General features: G+C 46.3%; 1 protein-coding gene across 3 annotated transcripts; it reads right to left on the bottom strand.

Annotated features, from left to right (window-relative positions):
• Nucleotides 1-161: 161 nt before the first annotated feature.
• Nucleotides 162-27,784, bottom strand: CFAP45 (cilia and flagella associated protein 45). 3 transcript variants are annotated; one of them, XM_058439137.1, is made up of 12 exons: nt 27,709-27,784; nt 21,085-21,210; nt 18,387-18,529; nt 16,266-16,410; nt 15,755-15,925; nt 14,420-14,598; nt 12,344-12,473; nt 8,487-8,633; nt 5,180-5,293; nt 4,390-4,583; nt 742-966; nt 162-361 (listed from the first exon to the last, which is right to left on the bottom strand). In XM_058439137.1, the coding sequence occupies exons 1-12, from the start codon at nt 27,709-27,711 to the stop codon at nt 283-285; spliced, it is 1,656 nt and encodes a 551-aa protein (XP_058295120.1). In that variant the 5' UTR covers nt 27,712-27,784; the 3' UTR covers nt 162-282. The 3 variants fall into 3 exon arrangements, with proteins under 3 accessions (XP_058295120.1, XP_058295121.1, XP_032009921.2); XM_058439138.1 differs by lacking the exon at nt 21,085-21,210 and having other exon boundaries at nt 27,709-27,759; XM_032154030.2 differs by lacking the exon at nt 27,709-27,784 and having other exon boundaries at nt 21,085-22,001.

Raw genomic sequence — 27,784 nt, 5'->3', positions numbered from 1 at the left:
AACGGACCTCCTGCCTTAGGAGAAACCATCATAAAAGAGCATCTTCCCATTCCCTTACCCTCAGCACCACACCACCCACACTCGGGTCCCCCACAACCTATTTTACTCCACCTTCAGTACCCTGTAGCAGCCACATTCCCACAAGAAAGCCAAGCTGTTCCTTAAAGTCAAGTAGATTTAATCTGTAACTATGAAATGTCTAGGTTAGCAGCAATTATGGACACCCAGAGACTGGGCAGAATCTGTCCCTCGAAGGCAGCCTGAGGGCCACGAAGGCTCCCCTCAGTTCACAGAGGTAGCTGGCAGGATGTTAGCTTTGCGCTCAGCTTCAATGCAGTACTTCTCGGGAAGGCCAGTGGCTCTGCCGGGGAAACACAGGCAGGTATAAGGAAAGGTACTGGCCCAGACAGGAGGCGGGAGGAAGCAGGCTCTGGGTGGGGTTTACAGAACCTGGGGGCCTGCACGCCCCAACCCTGCTCTCACAATCCACCCCCCAAACACACATTCATGCCAAGGCTCCAGCATCCTGCCAAAGAGTTCCCAGAGAGCCAGGAAGACCCCATCTCAGGACTTTCTGCTGGAGCCCCCTTCGGAGGGATGAGCCCTGGGTGGGGAGAAGGCCCTCTCCCTGAGCATCTCTGCCATGGCCCTTCACCCCCAAATCCCCATGCTTTCCAGCCTGTGGTGCCACCTCTTTAGGGGAGGGAAGAGGATTTGGGAAAGGAGGAGGTTCCAGCGCACCTCAGCTCTTCAAGCTTTTTCCTCTTGATGTCATCTATGCGCTCACGGCGTTTCTGGGCCTCCTCTTTGAGGCGCCGGCCCTCCTCAAAGGTGGCAATCCGGTTCTGCACTTCCTTCTGCTGGTTCTCGCGCACCTGGCGCCGGAGCTCATTGGCATGCTGTAAGCGCCCTGTGGCCTTTTTCTCCTCCTCCAGCCGCTCCTTCTCAATCTGTTCTCTCTGAGCCCTGGGAGAGGGAAACAGGAATGGAATGAACTCAGCCGAGCTGGCCCAGGCCAGGAAAGGTGGTGGGGGAGCCTCCTGCATGGGCTCCTCCAGTAGACATGCCTCAGAGACCACAGCCCTCTGGGCTCCAGCCCCATTTTGTAACTCAAAGATCAGCCCCAAAAGCTGCTGCCCATGCATGCCCTCTTCTCCTACCCAGCCAGGACTAGCTCCAGGGTCGCATGACTGTATGTCATGGGCATGCTTAGAAGGGCCCCCAGGTAGGTCTGATGCTCTGCTTTCACTGTTTCGAAATTCTCAATAATTTTTGAACAAGGGAGTCCACACTCTCTTGCTCTGTCACCCAGGCTGGAATGCAGTGGTGCTATCATAGCTCACCGCAGCCTCAACCACCTGGGCTCAAGTGATTCTCCCACCTCAGCCTCCCGAGTAGCTGGGACCACAAGACAGTGCCACCACACCCAGCTAATTTTTTGTTTATTATTTTTAGAGATGAAGTCTCATTATGTTGCCCAAGCTACACATTCTCAATTTTCACTGGGCCCTGAAAATTATGTAGCCAGTCTTACACCCAGGGTTTCACCCACTGGGAACTATTGTTCCTACTTCTCCCAGATAACAATGTACAACTCCTCTCCAGCTTATCCTGAGATTTCTTCTCCTTCCTGCCTTCCTTCCTTACTTACTTCCTCCCTCCCTCCCTTCCTTCCTTCTTCCTTGCTTCCTTCCTTCCTTTCCTGCCTCCTTCCCTCCCTCCCTCGATGCTTGGAAATGTAAAGGATGCAGTAAAGTGTCATGCTAGCTCCACCCTGGTTACTGGAAGAAGGAAAGAGCTCAGCCTGATATCTCTCAGTTCTCTTCCTGATCTATCTCTCCAAATTTCCCTTAGAAACCTCTTCCACAAAAATACTTCATGGACCCTGATATCAGGGAGAAAATCACTAGTGGCAACAGGAAAGGCTCAGAAACACTCAAATGAAATGCATTCGCATCTCAGAAAAAAAATGCATTTATAGGCCTTCTTAAGCTAACATCTAATTTTGTTCTCAACATAATTTAAAAAATGAAATGTAAAATCATCTTAGGCAGGAATTTCTCACCTGTTCTCCTCCCCTAGAGTCACTGATACCCCAACAAAAGGTACCTACAACACTGCTTCATTTCCTCATTTCCCTCTAGCTTTCTTCCAAGATCCACCATACATGCAGCATCCTCTCCACTCCCAGAAACTCTTTCCATCATGCAAACATCCCAAAATTCTATGCCTTCTACAGGGACTTCCCAGTTTACCCGAAGAGTACTGTTGGCTTCCTCAGCCTTCTGTGTTTAGACACCAAATCCTGACTTCCCAGACACATCTCTGATAGCAGAAGGACTCTCCTCTTTGCCTTGCCATTGTTTTCCTGTATTTAGAACAGTTTTCTATTGTTTCACCCCCTTCTGAGTGAAGGGGTAAGTGTGGAAAAGGGGGACTTGTATGTGTCACTAGAGAGTCCCGGTGGTGCCAGGCAGTTGAAAATCCAAATGAGGACGAACCTGGTCATTCCATCGGGTTAGGGCAGTGATCACAGAGCCTAGCTACATTTTAGAATCACCTGGGAGCTTTTGAAACATACTCACGCATGGGCCTAATCCCAGACCATTTAAATCACAATCCAGGAAGTGAAGCCTTGTCATCATATTTTTCAAAAGCTCCAAGACATTTCTAAAAACCACTTGGTAGGGAAAGTCAGCTATCTCTGCTTAGTCAACAGGCTGAGAAGTATGGACATCCCTCTGTTCGAAAACAAAAGTCCACATATAGGCCATACAGGAGGCTGTGCTTTTGAAGCAGAGAAAGTTGGATTTGGGCGGTGGCAGAGATGCTTCTGAGTAAAGATACCCATCATGGTAGTCACATGGCCCTGGAGACACTAGGCCTAGACACTAACCTACAACAACAGGTGAAGTTGAACTTCTCCACAAAGGCTGGTCTAGCTTTAATAACTGGCTAGTGCATATGCTTCAGGCAAATGATGCAAAGGAAAGACAAATGGGTCGGCAGCAAAAGTAGGACTTAAATTTTATTTCATTAATATTTATTAGTGCCTGTTAACAGCAACACATATGTCCAAGGGCATAGAGGCCAGGGAGGAGAGAGGAGACATCTGGAAGGCAGTCTGTAGCCCAAGGGCAGAATCTTGGGGGGCATTTAGGAAGCTACTTTCTTCACTAGGTGTCCAGTGACCATGGCACAACCCTGGGGGCAGAGAAAGTTACAGAGCCAAAGGGCATCACACCAGAGGTGACATGCTGGGGCCTGCAGTCCAATAAAAGGCCAAAAATCTGGCTCTGGTAAGGACAGAGGCTCCTGAAGACCTGCTTTGCCTCTAACTAGGGGTCTGGGTAGCCTGGTCTGGCATGTAACTAACTACCCATTGCCAAGAGGAAGGACCTAGAGCATATGAACCAAGAAAGTGATGCTATATTGTTTAATCTCTACTTATCTGAGCATAATGTCTATAATTTTGTATCCCTTCAATTCAATTTTTGCTTGGCTTGTTTCCTTTTGAAAAATTCTGATGTTGTAGGGTCTGAACCAGAGCAAAAAGAGAGTCATTTCCAGTTAGACCAGGAGAACACCCCCAGGGACCAGGTCTGGGGGTGGCAGATCTGACTGGTGGAAAATAGAGCAGAGAGGGAAACCAATGGCAGCTGTGACTGTTGACTGCTTTGAGGGAGGGAGCAGAACAGTGAGAGATGTGAACATTTAGCTTCCACTTATGTGTTGAAATTATCATTGAGCCAAAAGGGAAAACAAAAGTAAAAGGATAAAGAGCTATCAAGGAAGAAAGATGGAATGATGTAGGTGCGGTCCATCCAAACACAAATCTCTAATACCTTTCCTGTGGAATAGGCAAGAGCAGTGTTTTGTTAATTTCTAATGTCCTCCATAGCATCCAGAGCAGAGCCCTGCATTTCTGTGCTTAATATATATTTGTCAAATGAATGGCAAACAGCTCCCTTAAAGTCCTGCTCCAATGACTCACAACCCTTAGTGTCTGAAGTTCTTCTCTCTGTCTTTCCTAAACCACTCCTCTTGCAGTTTCATCCCTAATTCGCAGGGGCACATGGATCAGAGGGCAGCAGAAGGGACCAGATTTTTACCTTTATTTATACTTTTACTGCTCCAGGGTACATAATCCCAGTCATTGCCAATTCCTTAAGCAATTCCAGGTGCTATCTCCCAATTCTCTAATCACAAAATTCTTGGCTCAAGTGATTTTTAAAAGTTTCAATCGTCCATCTAGTTATAATGATCCCACCAACCCAGACAAGATGGATGAGCATCTGTTAACATGCCAGAAAGCTTCTCTCTATCCAATACGGATCATCCCTGCTACAGTACAAGGAAAGGAATCCAAGGTTCCCAGGCCCCTCCTACCGAAGAATCCTCTCGAACTCATCCCGGTCCCGTTGCACCTGAACAGCCAGAGCGTGCTCCTTGAAAGCCACCTGTTCGAGCCGACTTTTTCGCAGCTCGGCCTCTGTTTCCATCTTCTTCTGCGCATTTTCCTTTTCCTTTCTGCGCCACTCTCTGTCTGCAACCTCCTGGTTGCGCTTGGCCCGCAAGGCATCCTGGGAAAGTTGGCAGGGGACCAGTGAGGGCACAAAATAGCTGGAAGTACAGACCAAGTGCCTTTAAGAAGACACCTACTTACAGACTCTGACAGTCTGCTTTGAAAAGCACCATGAATTTCTCTGGCAGCTAGTTATTCTAGGAAAGGATAAATGGAATCCTGTCATCAAACTTTTGGGTTAGAAGATAACCTGAGGGGTCATCTTGTCCTTCCAACCCACTCATCCCAGTTCTTTCCCTGTACCTCAGACATCTCCAGGCAGTCTTGAAACTGCTTCTAATTTTAAAAACTGCTAATGGTGGAGATACCACAGTTTCCCCTGGTGACACATTTCATTGGTTGGTTAAGGTTGAAAGTTCTTTATGGAGCAGCGAAAAACTTTCTCTTGAACCTTAAGCACACACTGCACTGCTCAATCCCTGCTGACACAGACCCTGGGAGCAGGCCACCCCTTCCTTCTCAGACTACTGAAGTCTAGGTAACTTGCATCCTTTCCTCCACATCTCCACCCTCAAGGCCATTCTACAGCCTGTCAAAAGGATGGGTAGGCAAGCAAGTGGGAAAAGTAGAGGGAAGTCGAGACTAAGCAGGTACCTGTTCTGCCTGGTAATCCTGGGCCTTCTCCTGCGTGGCCCTCAGGCGGGCGATCTCCTTCTCTTTCTCCCTCCGGATTCTCTCCTGCTCAGCCTCAAACTCTGCTTCTCGAGCCTGCCGGAAGGAAAGGCCTTGTAGAACAGTTGCCATTGCCCCAGCCTTGCAGACAGAAACAAAACCCCTACAACAGACTTTCCAATATCTCCCCTACCACTTCCTGACTCATTTTAAAATAGGACAAAATGAGGCCAGGCGCCGTGGCTTATGCCTATAATCCCAGCACTTTTGGAGGCTGAGGCAGGAGGACCGCTTGAGCCCAGGAGTTCCTGACCAGACTAGGCCACAGAGAAAGACTCTGTCTCTACTAGAAATCTAAAAATTAGCCAGGCATGGTGGCATGTGCCTATAGTCCCAGCTACTCAGGAAGCTGAGGTAGGAGGATTGCTTGAACCTGGGAAGTCGAGGATGCAATGAATCATGATTGCATTACTGCATCCCCCTGGGCAACAGAGTAAGACCTTGTCTCAAAATAAATAAACAAATAGGGTAAAATGAATTTGGCAATGCATGAACATAAAAACAATTAGCATTTATAAAATGCTTTATTGTTTACAAAACACTTTCCTATGTGTTATCCTGGAGAGCCCTCACAACATTTCCTGAGACAGATATTATAGATGAGGAAACTGATGGTCAGAAAGATCAAGGGTCTTGCCCAAGATTGCACAGGAAGTAAACTACCTAACAGGATTTGAACACAGGTATTCTGACCCTGGCTTTCACACTCCTTCCACTATGTCATAGACTATTTTCAAGTTGCAAGGCTACTGGGCCAAGAAACAACTGTGGTTCTTTGCCTGTCTTGTAAAGTACAGCAGGTGGAGGTTATCTCATTAGGCCCTGGGCAAAGAGCCAACCATGCTTTGGGCAGTCCCACAGTGGTTACCAGATACTTAAAGAATGAACCATCAAAATTAGCTCCCTTTCCACCTCTCTGAAAATACAGGCATATCCTTAAAAGCTTCCCAAGCCCAGCTTCCCAACTGCCATTCTTGAGCAATCCTAAGATGAATGGTGCAGGTTGGAGGGAAATGTGACATTTATAAAGAATCTTCCCAGCCAGGCATGGTGGCTCACGCCTGTAATCCCAGCACTTTGCGAGGCTGAGGCAGGCAGATCATGAGGTAAAGAGATCAAACCAATCCAGGCCAACATGGTGAAACAGCGTCTCTACTAAAAATACAAAAATTAGCTGAGCATGGTGGCGCATGCCTGTAGTCCCAGCTACTCGGGAGGCTGAGGCAGGAGAATCTCTTGAACCCGAGAGGCAGAGGTTGCTGCAGTGAGCTGAGATCATGCCACTGCACTCCAGCCTAGTGACGGAACAAGACTACATCAAAAAAAAAAAAAAAAAAAACAACACCTTCCTTGCCCTCATTCTACCTGCCCAGAGTTCTGTGAAACCCAGTGAGTTGCCCCTGTAAGTTGTACAGGGCTGTTGTCAAGCTGCTTCCTCTGTCCACCCTGCCCTAGATAGCAGGACAGGGAACTCTGGGTGTTTCTACAACCAATTTCTGCTTTTAGCTCTGCAGGGGCAGCCCTGCCTGCAAGAATAGATACCACCGTGAGGTCGGTAAGGGCTTGTGATATACGTAGATACTTACAGTGGACTGTGGACATGCCCAAGTGCCTGATTCCGTGGCCAGTCTCCAGCCTCTCCCAGCTATACCTTGACAACGTCCTTTCCATGATAAAGACAAGATATACTCCTCTCTTGCTTAGAAATTCACGGCAACTCCTTATCATTCCACCCTTCCAGCTCCACTCAAGGTCCAAGACACCCCAACAACTGCTCTTAGCTGTCTGTCATCTCACCACCCTCATTTCTTATTATGTCCACTACCAACTCTCTGCTGCAGCCAGAAAATATGTGCACTAACTCCTACACAGAATTAGCTCATTATCTCCACCTTCATCCACTTAGGAAAATAGTGGTTGAGTTCCAATGGTACAGCATTTTTCTAGGTATTTTCAGCCTAGTCTGACTGGACACATATTGAAGCATCCAGTATATTTTGAATCATCAATGACTATTTCACAGGATTATTGTAAAGACTAAAAGAGATAACACATGTAAAACACTTAGCACAGAGCCTATGCACAGTCTAGGTGCTCACTAAATGATAGTTATGTGATTGTTATTATGTAGGAATGATCTATGTCCCCAAACCTGCATTCTCACTCTATTGCTTGCATAGAGTGTCCCCCGCATCCAATAAGAATACTAAAGCCAATAAGTGAGCTTCGCTGAGCTTCATTTTCTGTGGTTTGTATTCAGAACATATAGGTGTACCAAACATGCCATTCAAATTATACTCACACCCTCCCCTGGCCTTCTTTAAAAATAACTACTATAGAGGAGCATAGAGAAGTACAATGTGTTTCTGTCATCATGGAATTTCAAAACTGGCAGGGCAGACAAGACCAACACATGAAGAATTTAATAACTTTCCTGCCACCTTGAGTACTTCCTCCTCTTTTTGCATAAATCCATGTTCACTTTATCTAAACCAGTCTTAAAAGCCTTCTTCTACTCTCCAATCCCCATAGACCCCAATCATTTTATTACTCAATTTTGCCCCAGAATGAGCTGACACATTCATGAGCTACATCCATCTGCAACTGTCTGCAGGTATGGCTCGCTCCTCCACTGTGCATTTGCTCTGTCATATAGGTTCTTTGGTGGGAGATGGGGGAAGACTATTTTCTGAGTGCAGGTTGGAGGGAAATGTGACATTTATAAAGAATCTTCCCCGCCAGGCATGGTGGCTTACGCCTGTAATCCCAGCACTTTGGGAGGCTGAGGCAGGCAGATCATGAGGTAAAGAGATCAAACCAATACAGGATGCCCAATATAGGCATTTGCACAAGAAATTTATGTAACCTCTGACTCATGATTACCAGGGTTATAATTAAGCAAGTCATGACAAATCCACAAAAAAACTCACTTTCACCAATAGTTTCAGTTTTCTTTTCTGCCTGCACATGGCCCTCATCCCAACTTCTAATCAAAGGTGTTAATGAGGATAAAGCTAATTTGAGTGTCCCTTCTAGGCTGTCTCTGTTAATGAACAAGTGGACTGGCTAAGATGAAGAGACAAAGAAGCCAGGCCCTTGAACTAAGGATGTGCATCTTAGAATGAAGGTGCAGCTGCCTTCCACTAGAGTTCCCTTAGTTCTCAGGCCCTCCTCTCCCTATGACAGACATTCCATTCCTAGCCAAAGGTCCAAGAAACCAAGTCCCTACCATCTTCTTCTTGGTAAACTCCATCACCATCTGGTCTGCCAGCTTCTCCTGAGCCAGCAGCTCTGCTTTCTGTTTCTGGTTTTCATCATTGATGCGCTTAATCTCAGCTTGCATCTTCAGTTTTTGCTGCTGCCTTCGTTCCATGTCCTGCCAGCAAAAGAAAGAGAGCCTCAGAGTACAAAGAGGTAAGACAAGAAGCCACTGGCATCCAGGGATAGAGAGATGCAGACAGAGGAGGGGGACAAATGCATTGCCTGCAGTCTAGTGTCCACAACTATCCTTTGTTAAACCTTTTTTTCAAGGGTCATCAATGCCCTCTTCAACCAAATGGCCTCTTTACAGTCTTCATCCAACTTGACTTTGTGGCAGCCCCTGATGCTATTGATCTCTATATTTTCAGGAAGCAGAAGCTCTTAAAGTTCCACACAATTGCCTCTCACGTGTTTTGCTAAATCCTACCCCTGTGGCTTTGCTCATTGTGCTTCTCCTCCCTTCAATGTCCCTCTCCCATTTAAACCCAACTTTCACTCTCCAGTCAATAGTGATGACTGAAATAATACATATTGCCTTAACTGAGTACTTTCTGTTTCTTGAGCACTGTACACAGACTATCTCCAATATCTAAATATGTCCAAAAATCCTAAAAGGTAGGTAGGCCTCGTTATCTCTCTTGCTCCAATAAACTGAGGCCCAGCATTGAAGTGAATTCCCCACTGGCCACACAGCTTATAATCTCCAGAGCTAAAATTTTGAAACCTGTTCTGTCTAAATTAAAGTATCAACCTTCTCTGGAAATCTTGCTTGATTGCCTCAACTTTCAGTTCTCTCTCCATTTCTAAATTCTCTCTGCACTTAAGGTGGTACCACACCTCTTGCAAGGTGATCATACACTGCCTTGCAGGTCCCCACTCACTTCGTATGTGTTCGCTCTACCCCAGTTACAGGACAAGGGACCTTGTGTCACACATCCTCTCTTCCCCAACAACATGTAGCCCAATGCAAGGAAAATAGCAAATATTCGATAAACCATTGCTAAATGAGGCAGGGAAGGTAGGACCAAAGGGAAAGGCATGTGAGAAAGGAAAGAAAAAAAGTTCTTAGACACAGAGAAACATTTGACAGAGTTCAGAGCACCAATGTGAACAAGGTCGTTTTTAAGGAAGGATCCTCCTGCCTTTCCCAGACCTAAGCCTTCAACAGCTCTCAATGATCAGACCACTTCTGAGCCAAGCACATTCTCAGGTGCAGAGGGGCATGGGAATTAGGGGAACAGCTGGCCCCCCAAGCACCTCCAATCAATCTCAGACTCCTTAAGTTCTTCTATTGATTAACTCACCCCACCTCCCACACTGTTTCCAGCTCCCTCCATTTCTCCAAAGACTAAATCCCTCCCTGGCCTTCCAGCTCTTCCTCAGCCCAGCTGCTGCCCTGATTCATCTAACCAAGGTAACTCTCCCTGTGTGTCTTCCTCTAGTGCTGGCTCTCTGCCAGCTTGGCTCACTGCCCGGTTCAAGGCTTCTTCCTTCAGGAAGCCTTCTGAACCACAGCGGTACGGCAACTGTCTGCCTCTGAGGTCCATGTGGTGCATGAGTCACAGACATTCTCTCTCTCTCACAATACTAGTTTCTTTGCTCACTCCACTTTTCCCTTTCTGCCCCTCCAACTCTCACACTCCTTTTCCCCCTTCTCCCTTTCTTCCTTTCCTTCCTGTTTCTCACTGATTTTAGGCCTCCATTTGTATCCCAGACATCATTTAATCTCACTGGCCCTCAAAGCTAAAGATGCTGTTGATTTCTGATGTATGACATACATGCAATCATGTATTTATTTACTTCTTTCCCTATTTATTTACTTTTTGGATTGTTTTTATTGGTTCATTTCATTTCCAAGACACCAAAGGACTTTCCCCATTTCTTTTGAAGCCCTTCCAAAGCAACCCCAGATAAACACCCTTCACTCTTTTCCCCTTTGCTAGCAAGGTAGGAAACGCTGCCCTTCGTACCACCATGAGATGATACAGTAGGTCTAAAGCTGGGAAGGCACAGGTTTCCTCGCTAAAATTGCCCAATACTTCCTGGAGACTCAGGGAGTGCCTATTAGAAGGACATTAAAAGGATAATGACACAACATCAACATAATGGTGCTGACTAATGGACTCCTAGAACTTCCTCAGTGAGCCCACCAATTCCCACTCCCCACATCTAGTTGGATTTTCCCGCCCTCACTTCTCACCCACTACCCTGCATATTTGCCCCATAACTTTCCTTCTTGGCCCTTTCCCACTCTCTCTCCCCTGAGCCAGGAAATGGAGTAACTTGGCCAGGTCTCTCACTGTCTTCACCCTGCTATTCTCCTTCTCATGCAGTTCACAGGGCTGTGTGCCCTTTCAGTTTCCCCAACTACCCAGGTGACCTTCACTCCACTTTTCTAGCAGCTCCTCACACTGCAGGTGTGGTGAGAAGGCTTCATAATTACAAGTCTGCCCACCTGCAGGACTCTTCACGTCCCCCTGTCACTCACCACCATCAAATGCACTAGCTGATGACAACTTGACAATTCATAAACACAGGGGAGGGAGAGAATCGTAAAAGAATATGTGTTCCACAAGTTAAATGGCACCATGAGGAGGCAATCACACAAATTCAGAATGTGAGATATTCTTAAAGGCAACTGGCCTAGATGCTTCAAAATATCAGTGTTATAAAAATGAATGAAGAAATGAATGAATGAATGAATGAATGGGGGAACTCTTCTAGATCAAAACAAACTAAAGAGACTCAACCGAATGCAATGTGCAAACCTTGATTAACGTCTAGTTTGGAAACAAGAAAGCCAGAAATACATATTTGGAACAATTGGGGAATGTGAATGTGGATTAACTATTAGATGATATTATGGAATCACTGAATTCAAGTTTTTGGTGGAGGAGGTGATAATGGTATTGTTGACATGTAAGAGAGTGTCCGTGTTCTTCAGAGCTGCAGGCTGAAGCATTTAGTGGCAGAGTGTCAGGATATCTGCAACTTACTTTCAAATAGTTTGACAATTATATATATATATATATATATACACACACACACACACACACACCTAGAAAGAAACAAGCAACTAACGTAAATGATTAATAATCATTAAATCTAGGTGAAGAGTTTATGGGTGTGATACAATTTTTTCAACTTTTCTATGCAAAATTTTTCAAAATAAAAAATTGAGGAAAAAATAAATTATCCAAGTGCCTGCCATGTCCCTCACTGTGCTAGAGGGTTTTATACATTGTTACGGCCCAGAGAAGGCACACAGAAGATGACTTTTTAAGTCTTCTTAGTTTGGGCAGGTATGTCATCATTTCTTTTGCAATAAATATGCCTACTAATTTTATTTGGACTAACAGGAAGAAAAGGTTTGGCTTCACAACACAATTAATGACAATGGGATGCTATGTACTTTGAATGAAGTAACAGCAGGGAGTCTGGAACTAAGATATTGCTACTGTTCGTCTACAAAGTATATAATATCCCTAGGTGATTGAGGGAAGACTATAAAACATCCCTATGTTTACTTGTGCAAAGCATGCAGCCATATATTTCCTTTATGTGTCTATTCACAGTGATATGTCAGTCTTGGACCTCAAGTCCTTAGAAGGAAGGGACAATATCTATCCAAATCACTGCTCATCCCCCAGCGTGACACCACGGTGAAATGAATATTTAACATGGCAATAAAAAGTTGATGGTGATGATGTTGTGAAATGAGCATGTGCCTGGCAGAAAATCAGTCAACACCCTGAAACCCCAGAGTCTTGAAGGGTTTTGATGCTGCTGGTGGTGAAATGTGGCATTGTCTGTCTGGCCTGTTACCTTTAGATCTTCCTCTTGGAGCTGTTCCATATATTCCAGCATCTGCTCCTTCTCCTGCTCCCGCTGCTCAGCAAGCAGTGATCGCTCCTCCTGGTTCTTTTCCATCTGTTCCACAATTTGCCTCCTTCCTCTTGAAGAGAACAGTGCCACAGTGTCTTAGAAACCCAGGGTCCACATCTCCCAGAGTCCAACCTCCACCTAAACAACCCCCAAGATGGGTGGTGTCACCGAAACAATTTGACAAGTGCCCCCTATACATCGATATGCTTCATGAGCCCAGACCAAAGTCCTTCCCCCAGGAAGGACCTCAAGGGTTGGCCTCCTTTCTCCTGAGCTCCTGGTTCCAGGGCTCACTCTTCCTGAGATTCTCCTTCTTTATTTGTTTGCCCAAGAGGGGTACCCCACTTGATAAAACACCTTCTACCTTCCAGGATATAAAGAGTTTCTGAAATCCTACCACCTCCCAATTCTTAATCATAGGAATCTAGCTGAATAGTAATCATAGGAAGCTAGCTGAATAGTAAAAAGCCAAAAAAAAAAAAAAAAACCCAGGGTCTACAAGCAATGTTGCCAGTGATTCCCTGTGTGTTAGTAGGACGTCAATAAACTTGGAAGCATAGACCCCATGACGTATGAGTAAAGGCTGGAAGAATGGGAGAAGACACATATTAGGATAAGAATCAAGGGGAAAGAGTATGAAAGCCACATTCAGACAGAGTGCTCGAATGGCTTCATGACTCCAGATGAAGTAAACAGGAGTAAAGAGTAAAAGGGTTACATGAAAACAAGTCTGGGCTCAATATAAGGACCAGCTCAAATCATTACAGTTGCCTAATAAAACAGAGAGTTTTCCTTTGCTGGAGCTGTTTGTGCAGAAGATGGACAGCCACTTAGCCACTCAGTAACCTTTCACTGGGAACCTACTATAGTATACCAGGTACCTACCAGAAGTACAGAGGTGAATGTACCAGGTATAGTATACAAAGCACAGAGATGAATGGTTCCAGAGAACAGGATACAGTTGGGGAGATAAAACTGCCATTCAGTGTGGTACAAAGATTATTTATAAAGGTAACTCATGTATTGTATGGTTGGCATTCTAAATCTAGGACACTATTATTCTATAATTTACTTGCTCTGGGACTTGTCCTTTTCCGCACAAAATGAAGGGGAGACTGAATTTATTCATCCTAACATGAATTAAGCACCAATTACAGGCCAAACACTCTGCTAGGCTCAGAAGCTACAGAAATGGATATGAAAGGACCTGTCCCCAATGAGCGTAGCATCTAGGAGGGTCAGAGAGCCACAGCACAAGAGTGGGATGCTGGAGTATAAACACAGAGTGATGGGCGCAGACAAGGGAGCCACTAAGCCTGCCTGGTGACATGAGGGAGGTGACAGCAAAGCTATATATAAAGGGAAGGAGACAGCATTTTCCAGGAGGAAAAGGAAAGAGAAGGGTATTCAAAAAAAGAGAAAACAACAAAAAATTAAGAACTTGTCACAAGGCCTGGCGTGTTGGGGGCCTGGGAAAAAGCACAGAGTAGATGGCAGGTGGGGGTGAGAAACGAGACTGATTGCAGCCAGACTGTGAAGTGCCTCCTAGGATTTGGGAAATAAGCTTCTAAAAGTTCTGTGATTCTGGCCAGGCTCATGCCTGTAATCCCAGCACTTTGGGAGGCTGAGGCCGGGGGATCACTTGAGGTCAGGAGTTTGAGACCAGCCTGGCCAACGTGGTGAAACCCCATCTCTTCTAAATCCAAAAATTAGCCGGGTGTGGATGTGCGTGCCTGTAATCCCAGCTACTTGGGAGGCTGAAGCAGGCAAATCGCTTGAACACAGGAGGTGGAGTTTACAGTGAGCCGAGATTATGCCACTGCACTCCAGAGCCTGGGCGACAGAGTGAGACTCCCTCTAAAAAAAAAAAAAGTTCTGTGATTCTATGTATCACTTCATAAAGTTTTGAGATAATAAGTAGATGACAATAATGACCATTTCTCATCTCTAGGCTACATGGACCTAAAGATACATGGAAATAGCTTAGAGAGGGAGATGCCAAAACCACATCTTTACCTAATTCTTTCCTCCCTCCTCTTCCTGTCCAGTTCCTCCTGCCTTTGAATGGATTTCTGCCGCTCCACTTCCATCATCTGATCCAACCGCTTCTCCTCTGTGTCCAGTTCTTTTTGGATCTGCTGCTTCTCCAGGATTTGGGCATCCCGGATGGCATGACACTTAGCATTGAGGATAATCTGGAGAGTGGAGATTAAACTGTAGCACTAGGCCTAGGGATGTGTAAGTTTAAGGGGAAGAAATGGAAACAGAATGCTATCTATACTGCTGAGCATGCTGGAGGTGTGCATGACTGCTCACGAGTCCGGGGAAGTAAGAATGTTCTTATATTTACCTTTCCCCTTAATATAGTTTAGCTCAAAGATTTACTGGCCTCCTGCTAGGTGCCAGGGTTTGTGCAAGGAGGGGCCTGGAATAGCATCTTTCAGGGAGCTACATCTTAGGGTTTTGGTGGTAATGGGTCACCCTTTGGAAATATGATCAAAGCAACAGGCCCTCTCCTCCATAAAATTCACTTATACATGTACACACAAAATTTCTATAAAACTGCAGAGGTCCATTGTTCCACTTAGAGACCTATGAACTCCAGGTTGGACCCCTTGTTCTCCTCAGGGGAGCTATGACACTCTTGCAGAGGCCAGGCCACAAGATTTTTTAAGCTGGAAGAGCCCAACATGACACAAAAGGGATGAAAAACCACAGGCCCATCAATAAGAACCCAAAAGTAAAACCTTTAGAAAATTAAAGGAGGCATACATAGAGAAGATTTACCTGAGAGACAGAAGTCAGAGGTGCAGGGATTGGGGAATCAGCACTTTTCATTTGGTAAGGAAGTGAACCACATGCAAATGAGTTACAACAGAATTCAAATGAGCCTCTGGTCTTTAGGCTCTCGGCCAAAGGAAAAGCTTTGGGTGCTCCAAAAGCATCCAATTGCCTCCACCACCATACGTGGCCAGAACTGAACTAACAGGATGAAAATAAAAGTAACACTTCACATTTAATTTACCAATCCTAGCCCACAAAGCCTCTCCCGTCTACTACCTTATTTCATCCTGCCAATGATTCCACAAAGTAGTTTTACCACCCTCAAGTTGCAAATGAAGAAAGTGAGGCTCAGGGAGGGCAAGTGACTTGCCCAAGGTCACACAGCGAACAGGTGGCAGAGCCAGTCCTCACTGTGATCACTGCAACTACCACAGCAGGTGCAGCTCTCCCCCGCCCCGCCCCTGCCCACACCCCCACCAGTCCCTGGCCTTGTCCACTGTGGGAATAAGGGGAGGGAGGAGGGACGGCAGTGAGTGCTCAGAGGGAAGGGAGAGACGAAGAGCCCACCTTGCTCATGTCCTTGAGCTCTTCCTCCTGCTCCATCCGCAGCTTGTTGGCTCTCTGCAGGAGGTTCTGGGCCCGTTCCTTGGCCACCTCCTCCAGGTCACTGAGCTTCTTGTTGTTGTTCCACACCATCTCCTTCTGTTTCATGATCTTCTTTCGTGTCATCACCGCATCCTAAGGGAGATCAGTCTGGCTCAGTGGGAGATTATTTCATGCGCTCTGTGCCCTGGGCGCTAGCCTGGCTACCACAGGTGACCCAGTACAATTTTGCCTCAGCCAGTGATGATGTCAGAACCAAGAAGGTCCATAGCCTGGCTTCATTCTCAGCCCTCCCCTTGGCCCCGGTTGCTCCCACCTCTCATCTCAGGTATTGCTCTTTGGTCTCCTTTCTGCAATATTTCTTCATTAAGTACATAATTTGTGCCTCATTTCAGGGTCCCCTAATGAGAGTTCCCCAGTGCATTTTGATTCTGCCACCCATCTGCAGAGGTGAAGGCTTAGGGAGGTTAACTACCATGGTGGCTTCCTTCTCCTTCTTGAAGGCCTGGTCCCTGGCCTCAAGTTCTTCTCTGGTCAGGACATGGGATGCCCATTTGATTCGCTCAAACTCCTCAGGGCTGATGATTAGGGACTCCCCGGAGGGATCCTCTGTGGGAACACTGACACAAGAATGAACAGAGTTAGGGAGGGGAGAGGGAAAGCTCTCGGCACCACACTTCAGGCTTCTCTGCTCTCTTCCCCTCTCCCCATCATGCCAGTGGACTCCCCCAATGGCAGAAGAGATGGCAAGTGTGCCATGGGTCCACTGGGGAGTAGAGGTTCCAAGCGGGGGGTCAGGTAGCATTGAAGGCTAAAAAGAGACATTTTAAGTCTTTTTCTATTAGGTCTGGCTCATATGTTACCTTCTCTGTACAGCTGAGACCCCCCATCATGTCCACATGTGCCCACTCTGTCTCCCCACCAAGGCCCAATAGATCACCTCCTCCTCTGAGCCCCTACTGCACTCTGTTCTTACTGCCTGTATCACAGCCAATTGTGCAGCTCTGTTTCCTTTGTGAGCTCCTTCAGGACACAAACTCTGTCTTAACCACATTGGTAGCCTAGTCTCTGGCATAGCGCTTGGTACAGAGTGAGAATTCAAAACAAAGCTGTTGAATTAAATTTTAAAAACAGATTATTCCTCAAGGATGACACAAAAAGGGCAAGGGGACGCCAGACAAGGTTGACATAGATGCTAGTTATAAACCTAAGCTTCCCTGCCCATCCAGCCTAGAGAGAAGCTTTGAACCGTAAATATTAATTAAAATCTATGATCAACAATAGCCAGAGACATGTCTATAGACCTCTCCTTTCTAGCTATCCAACGCATTCAACAAACCAATCGCTAATTATAATGATTACAAGCAAATGACATACATTAAAGATGGGGGAGGGAGTAGTTAGGGGGGTGGGAAGAAAGCTGCTTCTGGGTGAGGCAGGTACATGCCAATAAGACACAGATGTCTGAGACAGGAAGTGCAACCTCATCGAATAAAACTAGTGTGTGTGTGTGTGTGTGTGTGTGTGTGGGGGGTGGGTGGTCCAGGAGATGGACAGAATGAGTGAGTAGATGTGCAGCTTAGCCAAGATCTTGTGTTTCACAAAGCAGCGTGGCCCTAAACAGCCTAGGATCTGGAGTGACCAGCAGTGATCCGAATCTAAGACAGCAGTTCATACTACTTTCAGCAGCCCTGAAAAATAAACAGCCACTTGTCCTCCAACGTGTTTTCAGGACTAGATGGCTCCAAGAAGGAACGCTTCCTCCCTTCCTTCGGCTCCAGGAGTGGCTGCAGGGCTCTAGCCACATCTGGCTACTTGATGCCAGGGCTGACCAGACATGCTCAGTAAGGGGCCGCAGCCCAACACAGCTCCCAGGGTGTGTCCCAGATGTGCCTCTCCAGCTTGTGACACAGGTAGCATTTTCTGGGAATTAGGGTTTTTAGTGGGTGGAGCCAGGCCAGGGAGAACGGTTGTAGAGGGTGAAGCACTAACACAAGAGCTAAACCACCGGAGCACAGTGTTGGCTCAGGGCACATGGTTGAGCTAGGCCTAAGTCCCACAGGAGGGCCTCAAGCCTGGGGGCAGCTCTAGTCAGGAAGTAGGGTTGAGCTAATCCCAAAGGAACCCAGGGAGCCCCTGTGAATTTCCTCTTATGGCCTTAGAGTCTGGGAGGAAGCCAGGGGGCTAATTAGGCATCTGGTCAGTTTCCCTTTGCTTCGGATTCTTAATGCAGCCGAAAGGAAGTGACTCATCTGGATCACTTCCCTTTAGGGAGGGCACTAATGGGGACTTAGAGAGGACTCACTAAGCACCTCCTCTCTACCAGTCCCTTAGCTCACACAGCCAGCCAGAAGTAAGGAAGGACAATGAAGCTGAGAATAAAGGACAGTGGCAATAATAGGTACAACAATGGGAGAAACTAGAGAGGCCAGGATGGAGAAGAAAGAACTATCGAACGAAAAGGGGAAAATGAATAGGAAAGAAGTGGGGATTGGACTGACAGAGTGAAACCAGGTGGGTTTACCCATCTCCCTGCAAAGATCCTTAGCAAAAGGATGAGGACTGGACAAAGAAGGGCAGGGGACGGGGTACTCACATGAGTTCTCGGACCATGTCCCGGGTGATGAGCTGGATGGTCTCTGGCTTGCGATCCAAGCCCAAAGCAGTGAGAGTTTTTTGAAGGGTATGCTTATCTCGGAGCAGCACAATGGGGCTGTCGCTCTGGCCCTGGGCTGGGGACTATGAGTTCAGAAAGAATAGCTTAGAAGCTTGTCGCCCCCACTTCCTGCTGGTCAGTCCTAACTTCAAGGATAGAGCAGCGTGATGCCCTGTATCTGAGCACAGCTGGATAAGTACTGACCAGCTTTTCTTTTTTTTTTTTTTTTTTTGAGACAGAGTCTTGCTCTGTCACCCAGGCTGGAGTGCAGTGGCGCAATCTTGGCTCACTACAACCGCCACCTCCCAGGTTCAAGCAATTCTCCTCCCTCAGCCTCCTGAGTAGCTGGGATTACAGGCAACCACCACCATGCCTGGCTAATTTTTGTATTTTTAGTAGAGACGGGGTTTCTCCGTGTTGGCCAGGCTGGTCTCAATCTCCTGACCTCAGGTGATCCGCCCGCCTGGGCCTCCCAAAGTGCTGGGATTACAGGCGTGAGCCACCATACCCGGCCCTGACCAGCTTTTCTGAGAACAAGTCTCTTGTTCTTATACAGGTATTCCTCACAGAACGGTAGGGATAGCAAGGAGTGAGGTCACTAGTGTGTATCTATACTTAGTCTAAAATCATCAGGAATGAAAGTAAATTTCTGTTCTCTAGGTTTTCCTCTCTCCATGAAAGATTTTCCTTTATGAAAGAAGAAATAATTATCTCTCTAGGACCACACAGTGGGTTTGAAGCAATATAATTTGTTACAGACTCTTACAATCTTTGATATTGGTAATTTTAAATTCTTTCTTACGATTAAATTACTTTAACCCCCGCAAAAAGCCACACTGAGGGAGTTAGAAATCGCTAAATGACCTGCAGAGGCCTACCCTTAAGATCTAAGGGTAGCTCTCTACCAGCTCATTGAGTTGGTGGTGAGGAGGTCAGTGAGTTATAATTCAGCAAGAACACAGACTAGCTGTATGATTTTTTTCTTTTTTTCAAAATTCCCCAACCCTGAAGGAGTTAGATAACAAGAAAATGAAATCACCTGTTTCAGAAAATGTCTAAACACAGGAAAGGATGTGTCATTAATGCAGCCACTGTGATCCTGACCAGAGGCAGGGGATGGCCCCGCTTGTCCCACCTCACGTTGCACCCACAGTCCCCTGTGTGCTGCTGCCACCTGGTGCCCATCTCTGCTTTCACGTGGGCACAACTCAGTCATGCCACAGGCCACTTCTGCCCTCTACTGCCCATTGACAGACTTCCTGAACTCTTACCCACCAATGAGACCAAAGAAACTGGACAAGAGACAAGCATTTTTCTGATAGCCCCCTTTTGCCAGCCAGCATGACTACTCCTGGAGAACTCAGCCAGTTCCAAATCTCTCTTTGCTTTGACTAGAAAACTCCACATGTACCCAAAACAACAACAACAACACAAATGTCTGTAAGTGAAATTGCATTTTGGCCAGGTGAGGTGACTCACGCCTGTAATCCCAGCACTTTGGGAGGTCAAGGTGGGCAGATTGCTTGAGCTTAGGAGTTCAAGACCAGCGTGGGAAACATGATGAAACCCTGTCTTTACAAAAAATACAAAAATTAGCCAGGTGCGGTGGTGTGCACCTGTAGTCCCAGCTACTTGGGAGGCTGAGGCAGGAAAATCACTTGAGCCTGGGAAGTGGAGGTGGCAGTGAGCCGAGATTGTACCATTGCACTCCAGCTCCAGCCTGGGTGACAGGAGTGAAACCCTGTCTTTAAAAAAATAATAAAAAATAAATGCATCTGTTGATCCTTTCCCTTACCAACAGGAAAACTGCTGTAGAGTGAGAGTCTTCTAAATGGATTAAGAAGCCTATCTTGATCCCTCTGGCGAGTCCTCTTCAATTCACAATGAAGAAAGATGTTGAAGAGCAGGGACAGACATCAACTCTCCTCTCCCTACCTTCCCCACTGGCAGAGGGATTCAGGTCACTACTGGTGTCTCTCTTTCTCTTTTCCCCTTCTCTTAATCTCTCACTGCCCTTCTCTCCATGTCTCATTCTCTTTTTCTCCTTCCCTCTCTTCCTTCTTACCTACTAAACTCCATGTGTACCAAAATCAGTCAAAGCTCTATTATCTAGCTCTCTTTATCTAGACTAAAGGAGTTGTCCACCTCTTGGTCTAGATAACACTTGCAAATAAAGACCTGCTCGTTTCCCAAAGCTAAGTAACAGTTTTAGTTGAGCAACTGGGAAAGGAGGATGGTTTTGTGTTGTACTCTGATACTATCATCCTTGGATGGAGCAGGAAAGATGTTGCTCTTGTCTGCAAGCCTAGCCCATCAGCCCTGCAATGTTTCCGTCATGGAGCTCAACTGAGCAACTATTGCACTCTCTGCAGCTGAGCCTCCCTTTTGACATTACAACAGATTTTAAACACTGTAAAGACATGAGAGATTCTAGGGTGGAAGAAGCTAGGTGTCCCTGTTTACATAGGCCCTGCTAGAGCCCAAAGCTCTGCAGCTCAGGTCTCAGAATTCCCCTTTGTCTTCGGTCTGAGAGTTACCTATGAGAGCAAGGTTACTCAGCAGAAGCTTTGCCCTGAGCTCCATTTTTGGGCCTCTGCCTGCAGGTGGCATCAACTTGAAAGGACTTTTTGAAGATTACCTTGATATCTCCAAAGAGGCTCTCATCCACCTCAGAGCTCACGGCTTTGGTCCGATAGCGAGCCTTATTCCTTGACCTGTTGGAAGCGGCAGAAGAGGAGCTCAGGGTGCCAGCTGTGCTTAGTGGCTGCAGGAAGAGGCAGAAAGTTTGGGTCATCAATACTGAGTGGCATCCAGACCCTGGGAAGTCAGCAATTCACCAGCCCATACTGGGGGAGTGGGTGGGCATGTGAAAAAGAAACAGTTAGGGAAAGCGGCTGTGTAAACTTTGAACCATAGGGGACAAACAGCAACAGATGGAGGGTATCCCCACAGAGCAGGGGGGTCTCTGCAAAAAAAAGAGCTCTGCACAAAGGAGCATTTCTGTAAAACAGTTGATCTCATAGAAGTAGAGAGTAGAATGGTGGTTACCAGAGGCTGAAGAGAGGAAGGGGAGGGGCATGGGGAGAGGTTGGTCAATGAGAGTGCAGTTACAGTTAGATAGGAGGAATAAGTTCTGGTGCTCTATTGCACAGAAAGGCCACTATAGTTAATAATAATGTACTGTATATCTCAAAAGAGATACAAAATATCTAGAAGAGAGGATTTTGAGAAATATAAATGTTGTAAGATTAAATTAGATGGCAAGATCTAGTATTTGATAGTGCAATAGAATGACTAGAGTTAACAATAATGTATATTACTACATATAAATGTATATTAATATACATGTATACAATAATATATATTAATATACATGTATACAATGTATATTAATTTATATTGTATATTTCAAACTAGCTAGAAGAGAGAATTTTGAGTGTTCTCACTGCAAAGAAATAACAAGTGTTTGAGGTAATGGATATGCTAATTACCCTGATTCGACCATTACACAATGTATATACATGTATCAAAACATCACACTGTACCCCATAAATATGTACAATCATTATGTGTCAATTAAAAACAAAACTGTTTTGGTTTTTGTGGGTTTTTTTTAAGAGCATTTCTGTAGTCCCTGAAGCTGAAGGCCAAGTCGGCCACATAGTATGGAAGTAAGGATAAAGGAAGCAGGAATGGCAGGAGGAGAGAAGCAACAGTCTCTCATTATCTGCCTAGTACCAGTTTCCCAAGAGGACAACCTCTCGTGGGGCAATTTGGGCTTGCCCCCCCAGACATGCACAGTGTCCCCTTTGCCTCCAATGTTTTCAGCTTGTGCTTCAAGTCTTTCTCACAAATGACACTACTGTTTGACCTCCTTCATGTCTCCACAATCTTTACAAGGTTATGGTGGGACCACAGGATATAAAGGATGGAAAAGTGCCTCACCCACTGCTTGGCATGTGGTTGATGCCCAATAAACTTGAGGCAGTGGGTGAATGATAAATGATTACTAGCTATAATCAAGCAAACCAGTTCATAATACCCACTATTTGGATGTTTCTCTCCCAAGACCCTTTTAGTGTGCCTTAGTCATTTTTTAACCCCCTACTAACTTCCTATTTTGGCAAATTCCCCATCTAATGAGTTGTGGGAGATAGTGCTCTTCTCCAACTACAGAAGCCGAAACCATCAAATATTCACCTCAGCCTGGCCAAGGGACCTAGGCTTAGCCAATGAGATGGCCCTGGACTGACAATGACTAGGGAACTAGTGGACCAAAAGGCAGAACAAGGAAAACCTTTATGACCCAAACAGAACTGGCAGCCAGACCCAGTGTCTGAGCAACACTGATAACGATACCAGCAGCGGCACCCTACGTAAGGAGTTGGCAGTTTTGGGGGTGCAACAGTGCATCAGGGTCCTTGCCAGACCAGGTCTAGGTTTTGATTTTGGTCTTGGTTCCAGCTGCAGAACCTTCTTTTGTTTCTATTTGTGAGCTCTCCAAAACCCTCTTAACACATTCTCTTTTACTTAAATTCGAATTCTGGCTCTGTTGCTTGTAACTGAGAATCTGACTAACACAACCTCCATTCCCAAAGGACAGGCAGCTTCAGCTCAGTCCCAAGAGTAGAAGTCTATCTCTAAAAGGCAGTGTCTACAAGGACTACTGGATGACTCCGGGCTTATGATAAAGCTGATTCAAACCTCACTTTGGAGGAACCCACATGCCCCACACCTCTCTAAACTGGGCTACCTTGAAGGAATGGGCCAGGCACATTGGGTCTCCCCAAGCCTGGGAATCAGCAGCTGATAAGGGAACAGGGTAGACAGGGAAATATACCATGCGTTCCAGGTCCCTAAGCCCTGGACAGTGTTCTGAAAGCTCTCTCTGATCTGCCATTACCAACCAGACACCCCAGCGCCTGTTACACCTGTATCAGGTTTTCACACTCGATTGGACAATTATTTTCCAGCTGTCTCTGTGCTGTACATTGAACACTGCTATACGTGCATTTCCCTCACTGCCTGGCACAGCCAGCAAAAGGCTTACACAGGGAGTCTCCCTCTACAGCCTCAGCCAGCCCCAATACTGTAGAGCAGAAAAGCTTGGATTTATTAAAAGGTAAATATAGCAGCCCCAAGGATGCCTAATAACAGCCTCTGAAGGGTTATTACATGGTAGGTGGTGAGCTACGGCTCCCCTTTCCACCAAAAACAGAATAAGAGGAAATGAATAGAAACTTCAGTAGGTGGGATTGAGGCTAAGCATTGGGAATAACTGGAAAAGGTGGATGGCTTTGGATCATGAGTTTTGTATGTAATTAAGGGAAAAGGTGCAGTGCTTGGCACATGTAGTAGGAACAATATAGCAAAGTGCATTTGATGAAGAACGAATGAATAAAACTGAACAAGATGACCTCTCAAGGACAGGACTGCAGACCAGATTGAGATGGATACTTTTCCAGAATACAACTGCGTGACTCCAAGTCACTCCACCATTCCATGTTTTCCAGATCATATATGTGGTCTCCACTGTGGATAATAACATATGTGAAAGGGCTCTGGAATACAGATGGAAGGTATTATTGTTTTCCATTTGTTTTCCTGTCTGTTTTCAATGACTCCAACAGGTTTTCCCTTGTGCTAAAGTGTCCGCCAGACTGCAGGTTCCTCCAGGGCTGAGCCTGCATCTTCTGTTTCCTATGCCCTTGGTACCCAGGTCAAGAGGAAGTCACAGCAAGGACTGCCTGAGCCAGAACAGAGGAAGAAAAACAGATGACCACAGAAAAGTGACCACTGAGCAGGACAGAGGGAAGCTCTGAACTCTAGGGTTGGGTGGTTGAGAAAACCTCATTTGGGAAATGCTGACTTTGAAGCCGCAGCCTTACACCAGGGTTAGAATAAACAGTTTTGCCAAGAGTAACAAGGATTAGAGAGGTCACTGTGTAAACATACTAGAAAAAAATGAAGAACCAAGCACAAATGTAAAGCTGGATCCCTCTTGGCCAGAGGCAATAGCGAAGAAGTTCTTTAAGGAGGTGACAGGCTGGTTTTCTTCTTTGCATGACCAAATAAATATTGCCAAGAAGCTGAACAGTGCCTAAGGAGAAGCACATCCAGTCCTGCTTGCAGGGAGATAACTCTTGAAGGGAAGACAGCTGAGAAGGCAGGGGGTCTGGGGAAGATGAGGACTGGGGACAGATAAAGATGCCAGCCCTGCTTTGGTATTTTCGTCTTGGTGACTCAGCTGACTCCCCCTCTCTTCATAAGCCATCCAACTCCTGGAGCACAAGAATTCAGCCACAGCTAGGAGCTCTATGAGAGACTCTGATGCAGAAAGATTTGCTGATCAAACAAATGATAATTTTGACTTACAGTCATTGATATAGGATGATCTCCATAACGTGTTAAGTTGTAAAGAAAACAGACTGTAAGAAACACATAAGGCTGGGTGCAGTAGCTCATGCCTGTAATCTCAGCACTTTGGGAGGCCAAGGTGGGTGGATCGATAGAACTCAGGAGTTCAAGACCAGCCTGGACAACATGGCAAAACCCCATCTCTACAAAAAATATGAAAATTAGCCAGGCACAGTGGCATACACCTATAGTCTCAGCTACTTGGGAGGCTGAGGCAGAAGGATTGCTTGATCCTGGGAGGCAGAGGTTGCAGTGAGCCAAGGTTGAGCCACTGCACTCCAGCCTGGGCGACAGAGCAAGACACTGTCTCAAAAAATAATAATAATAAAGAAATACATAAGTATTCTTGGCCAGGCATGGTGGCTCATGCCTGTAATCCCAGCACTTTGGGAGGCCAAAGTGAGTGGATCACCTGAGGTCAGGAGTTCGAGACCAGCCTGTCCAACATGGTGAAACCCGTCAAAAATACAAAAATCAGCCAGGCATGGTGGCACACGCCTGTAGTCCCAGCTACTCAGGAGGCTGAGGCAGGAGAATCGCTTGAACCCGGGAGGCGGAGGTTGCAGTGAGCCAAGATCGTGCCACTGCACTCCAGCCTAGGCGACAGAGCAAGACTCTATCTCAAAAACAAAAAAGAAATGTAGAAGTACCCTTGTAAAGATGTTCGTATGGCAGGTATGTGCCCAGAATGTATTACTGAAAGCATGTTCAAAAAAATGTTTAACAGTATGTCAGGTAAACTTTACCATCTTAAGATGTTTCTTTATTGAATAATTTCCTGCAATGAGTAGATAACTATTTTTATGACCAGAAAAAAAAAGCAATAAAATAATTTTTATTTGAAAACAAAACATAGCAATGGGCCTGGTGCCCGAACTCTGAAAGCAAGAGAATACAGACCTAAGAAAGAAAAAAAGCAAACAAACAAACAAACAAAAACACCATAGCATTATATATTCTGGGATCCCGGATGTTTCACTCAAATTCAGCAAGACAAAGCTGGAATGGGGCTAGAACAGGTCAGTGTGAAGTTTCCCTGATGTAACTCCAACACCTGTCAACTAAATGGGTTGACATGTTCAGGAAAGATATGTCTTTTCCTAGATGTCTTACCCATTCTGAGATCTAGTTCTTCTTTTGCACAGTCACCGCAGGCTGGCAAATTCAGGCTTCAAACTCTTGGCCTGGTTCTACTTCCCTTTCTGTAGACTTTGGTTACCAAGAAAGGGAGATTCCCATGAACCAAACCCCTTGCCTTTTACTCTGAGTGATCCACGCAATTATCCTCTTTCTTCAAATGGAACCAAGTTGGCCATCTGTAGGATGGCACCAGAAGATAACATCCTAGTCAGTACTGAGGTCTCCATCTCTCCTTCTGGAGGATTTTAATCATTATTTTTGTAAGAGTTCTGGAAGTCTGCCTAATTGTGAGCCTCACCACCACTACTATCTCTTCTCACGCCTTTAAATATTCTCCAAACCTAGTGAGTAGCACCATACGTACACAAACACACACACCTGGCCTGCCAGAGATCACTAACTTAGACCCACTGCTTCTCAAAGGTGTCTATATGCCCAGTCCTGTCCCAGGAATTTCAGAGGGGCTCAGTCAGTGAGTCAAACCCCTGCCCTGAGTGGCTCCTGGATGAGGAATCCCTGATCTGGGTGCTCTGAAGCCCACAGGTCTTCCCCAGGTGCAACTTATGCCCTATGAGAGCTTGGAAATAGGAAATTTTTAAAAGAGGACAAAAGGGGAACTAACACTTATCATATGCCCTTAGACACCAGGCATGACAGTAGGTGCTCACATACATACATACGCCACTGTGTTTGTAAGATGCTAAGAGACGATGGGACACTGAATCAAATAGAATACATAAGTGAAAGGGGACACCCCTCCCCCCACCTCAATTACAACACTGCAGGGAGTCCTCGAAAGTCAGGAACTGCTCTTTGTTGGAGACTTATTTAATAATTAACAAAACTCCTCTGAAGTCCACTGAGCCCCAGAAAAGCAATGCAGCACCTGGGCCTGAAGTTTGTCCACAAGTACATCCAAGTAGCAACCTTTGCCACCTGTTGTGCCCAGACATTCTAGGTCAGTTCCAATAACCCAAGACTCCAACACTTATCCTTTGCCCTTCCCCTCCCCTCTGGGACCAACACACTCAAGCCCAGGCATCCCCTTCGTGGTTCCTCCCAGGCCTTGCTGGCCTTCTCAACCTTCAGGACCCTGACAGTCCTCCCCATCCCAGAAAACCCCAGGCTGCCAGGCCTGTCCCAATCTCTCTCCCGGGCCTTGCAAACCTGAGACCCTCCTCACTCACTCACTCATTTATTTATTCATTCATTCATTCATTCATTCACTGCCAAATATTTATTGACTATCTACTGAGGGATACGAAGCCCTGCTAACAGAAGAAAAACCGGAGGCTCGGGCACATTAGGTGACTTACCCACAGTCACCTTGCTGGTTAGTGGCAAAACAGGTACCACGACCCATTATCTGACCTCCTCACCAGTGTTTTTTCCCACACCACATCCACAATCTTTGGTCCACGGAGGCCCCGCTCTGATGGCAATGGGGAGAGGGTTGGGGCATCCCTTTCTCCCCAACTCCTCCGCTCAGCGCGCTCCACATTTCCAATCACTGTCGATGCTATCCCTAATTCCTCTTCTGAACCCACCTCAGGATCTCCTTTGCTTCTTCTAGAGGTGTTCTCCTTACTCCTGGGCCCTCCTGACCCCTAGACCCAACCGTGCCCTCCCCTAGGCCCCCACTTTCCCCACACAGAGCCCCCACCCAATTCAGGACACAAGAGGCCCATCTGAGGTTCTCCCTCACCATCTCCTCAGCCACACGCCCTGACTTCGGACCTCTGCCGCCGCCTCGGCGCCGCCAAGGCCCTGGTGTTGACGCG

The sequence above is a fragment of the Hylobates moloch genome, unplaced genomic scaffold (genome assembly GCF_009828535.3).
Source record: "Hylobates moloch isolate HMO894 unplaced genomic scaffold, HMol_V3 SCAFFOLD_5, whole genome shotgun sequence".
NCBI classification, from domain to species: Eukaryota; Metazoa; Chordata; class Mammalia; order Primates; family Hylobatidae; genus Hylobates; species Hylobates moloch.
The sequence above is the reverse complement of the archived record's forward strand: the minus strand, read 5'-3'. Positions and strand labels throughout refer to the sequence as shown.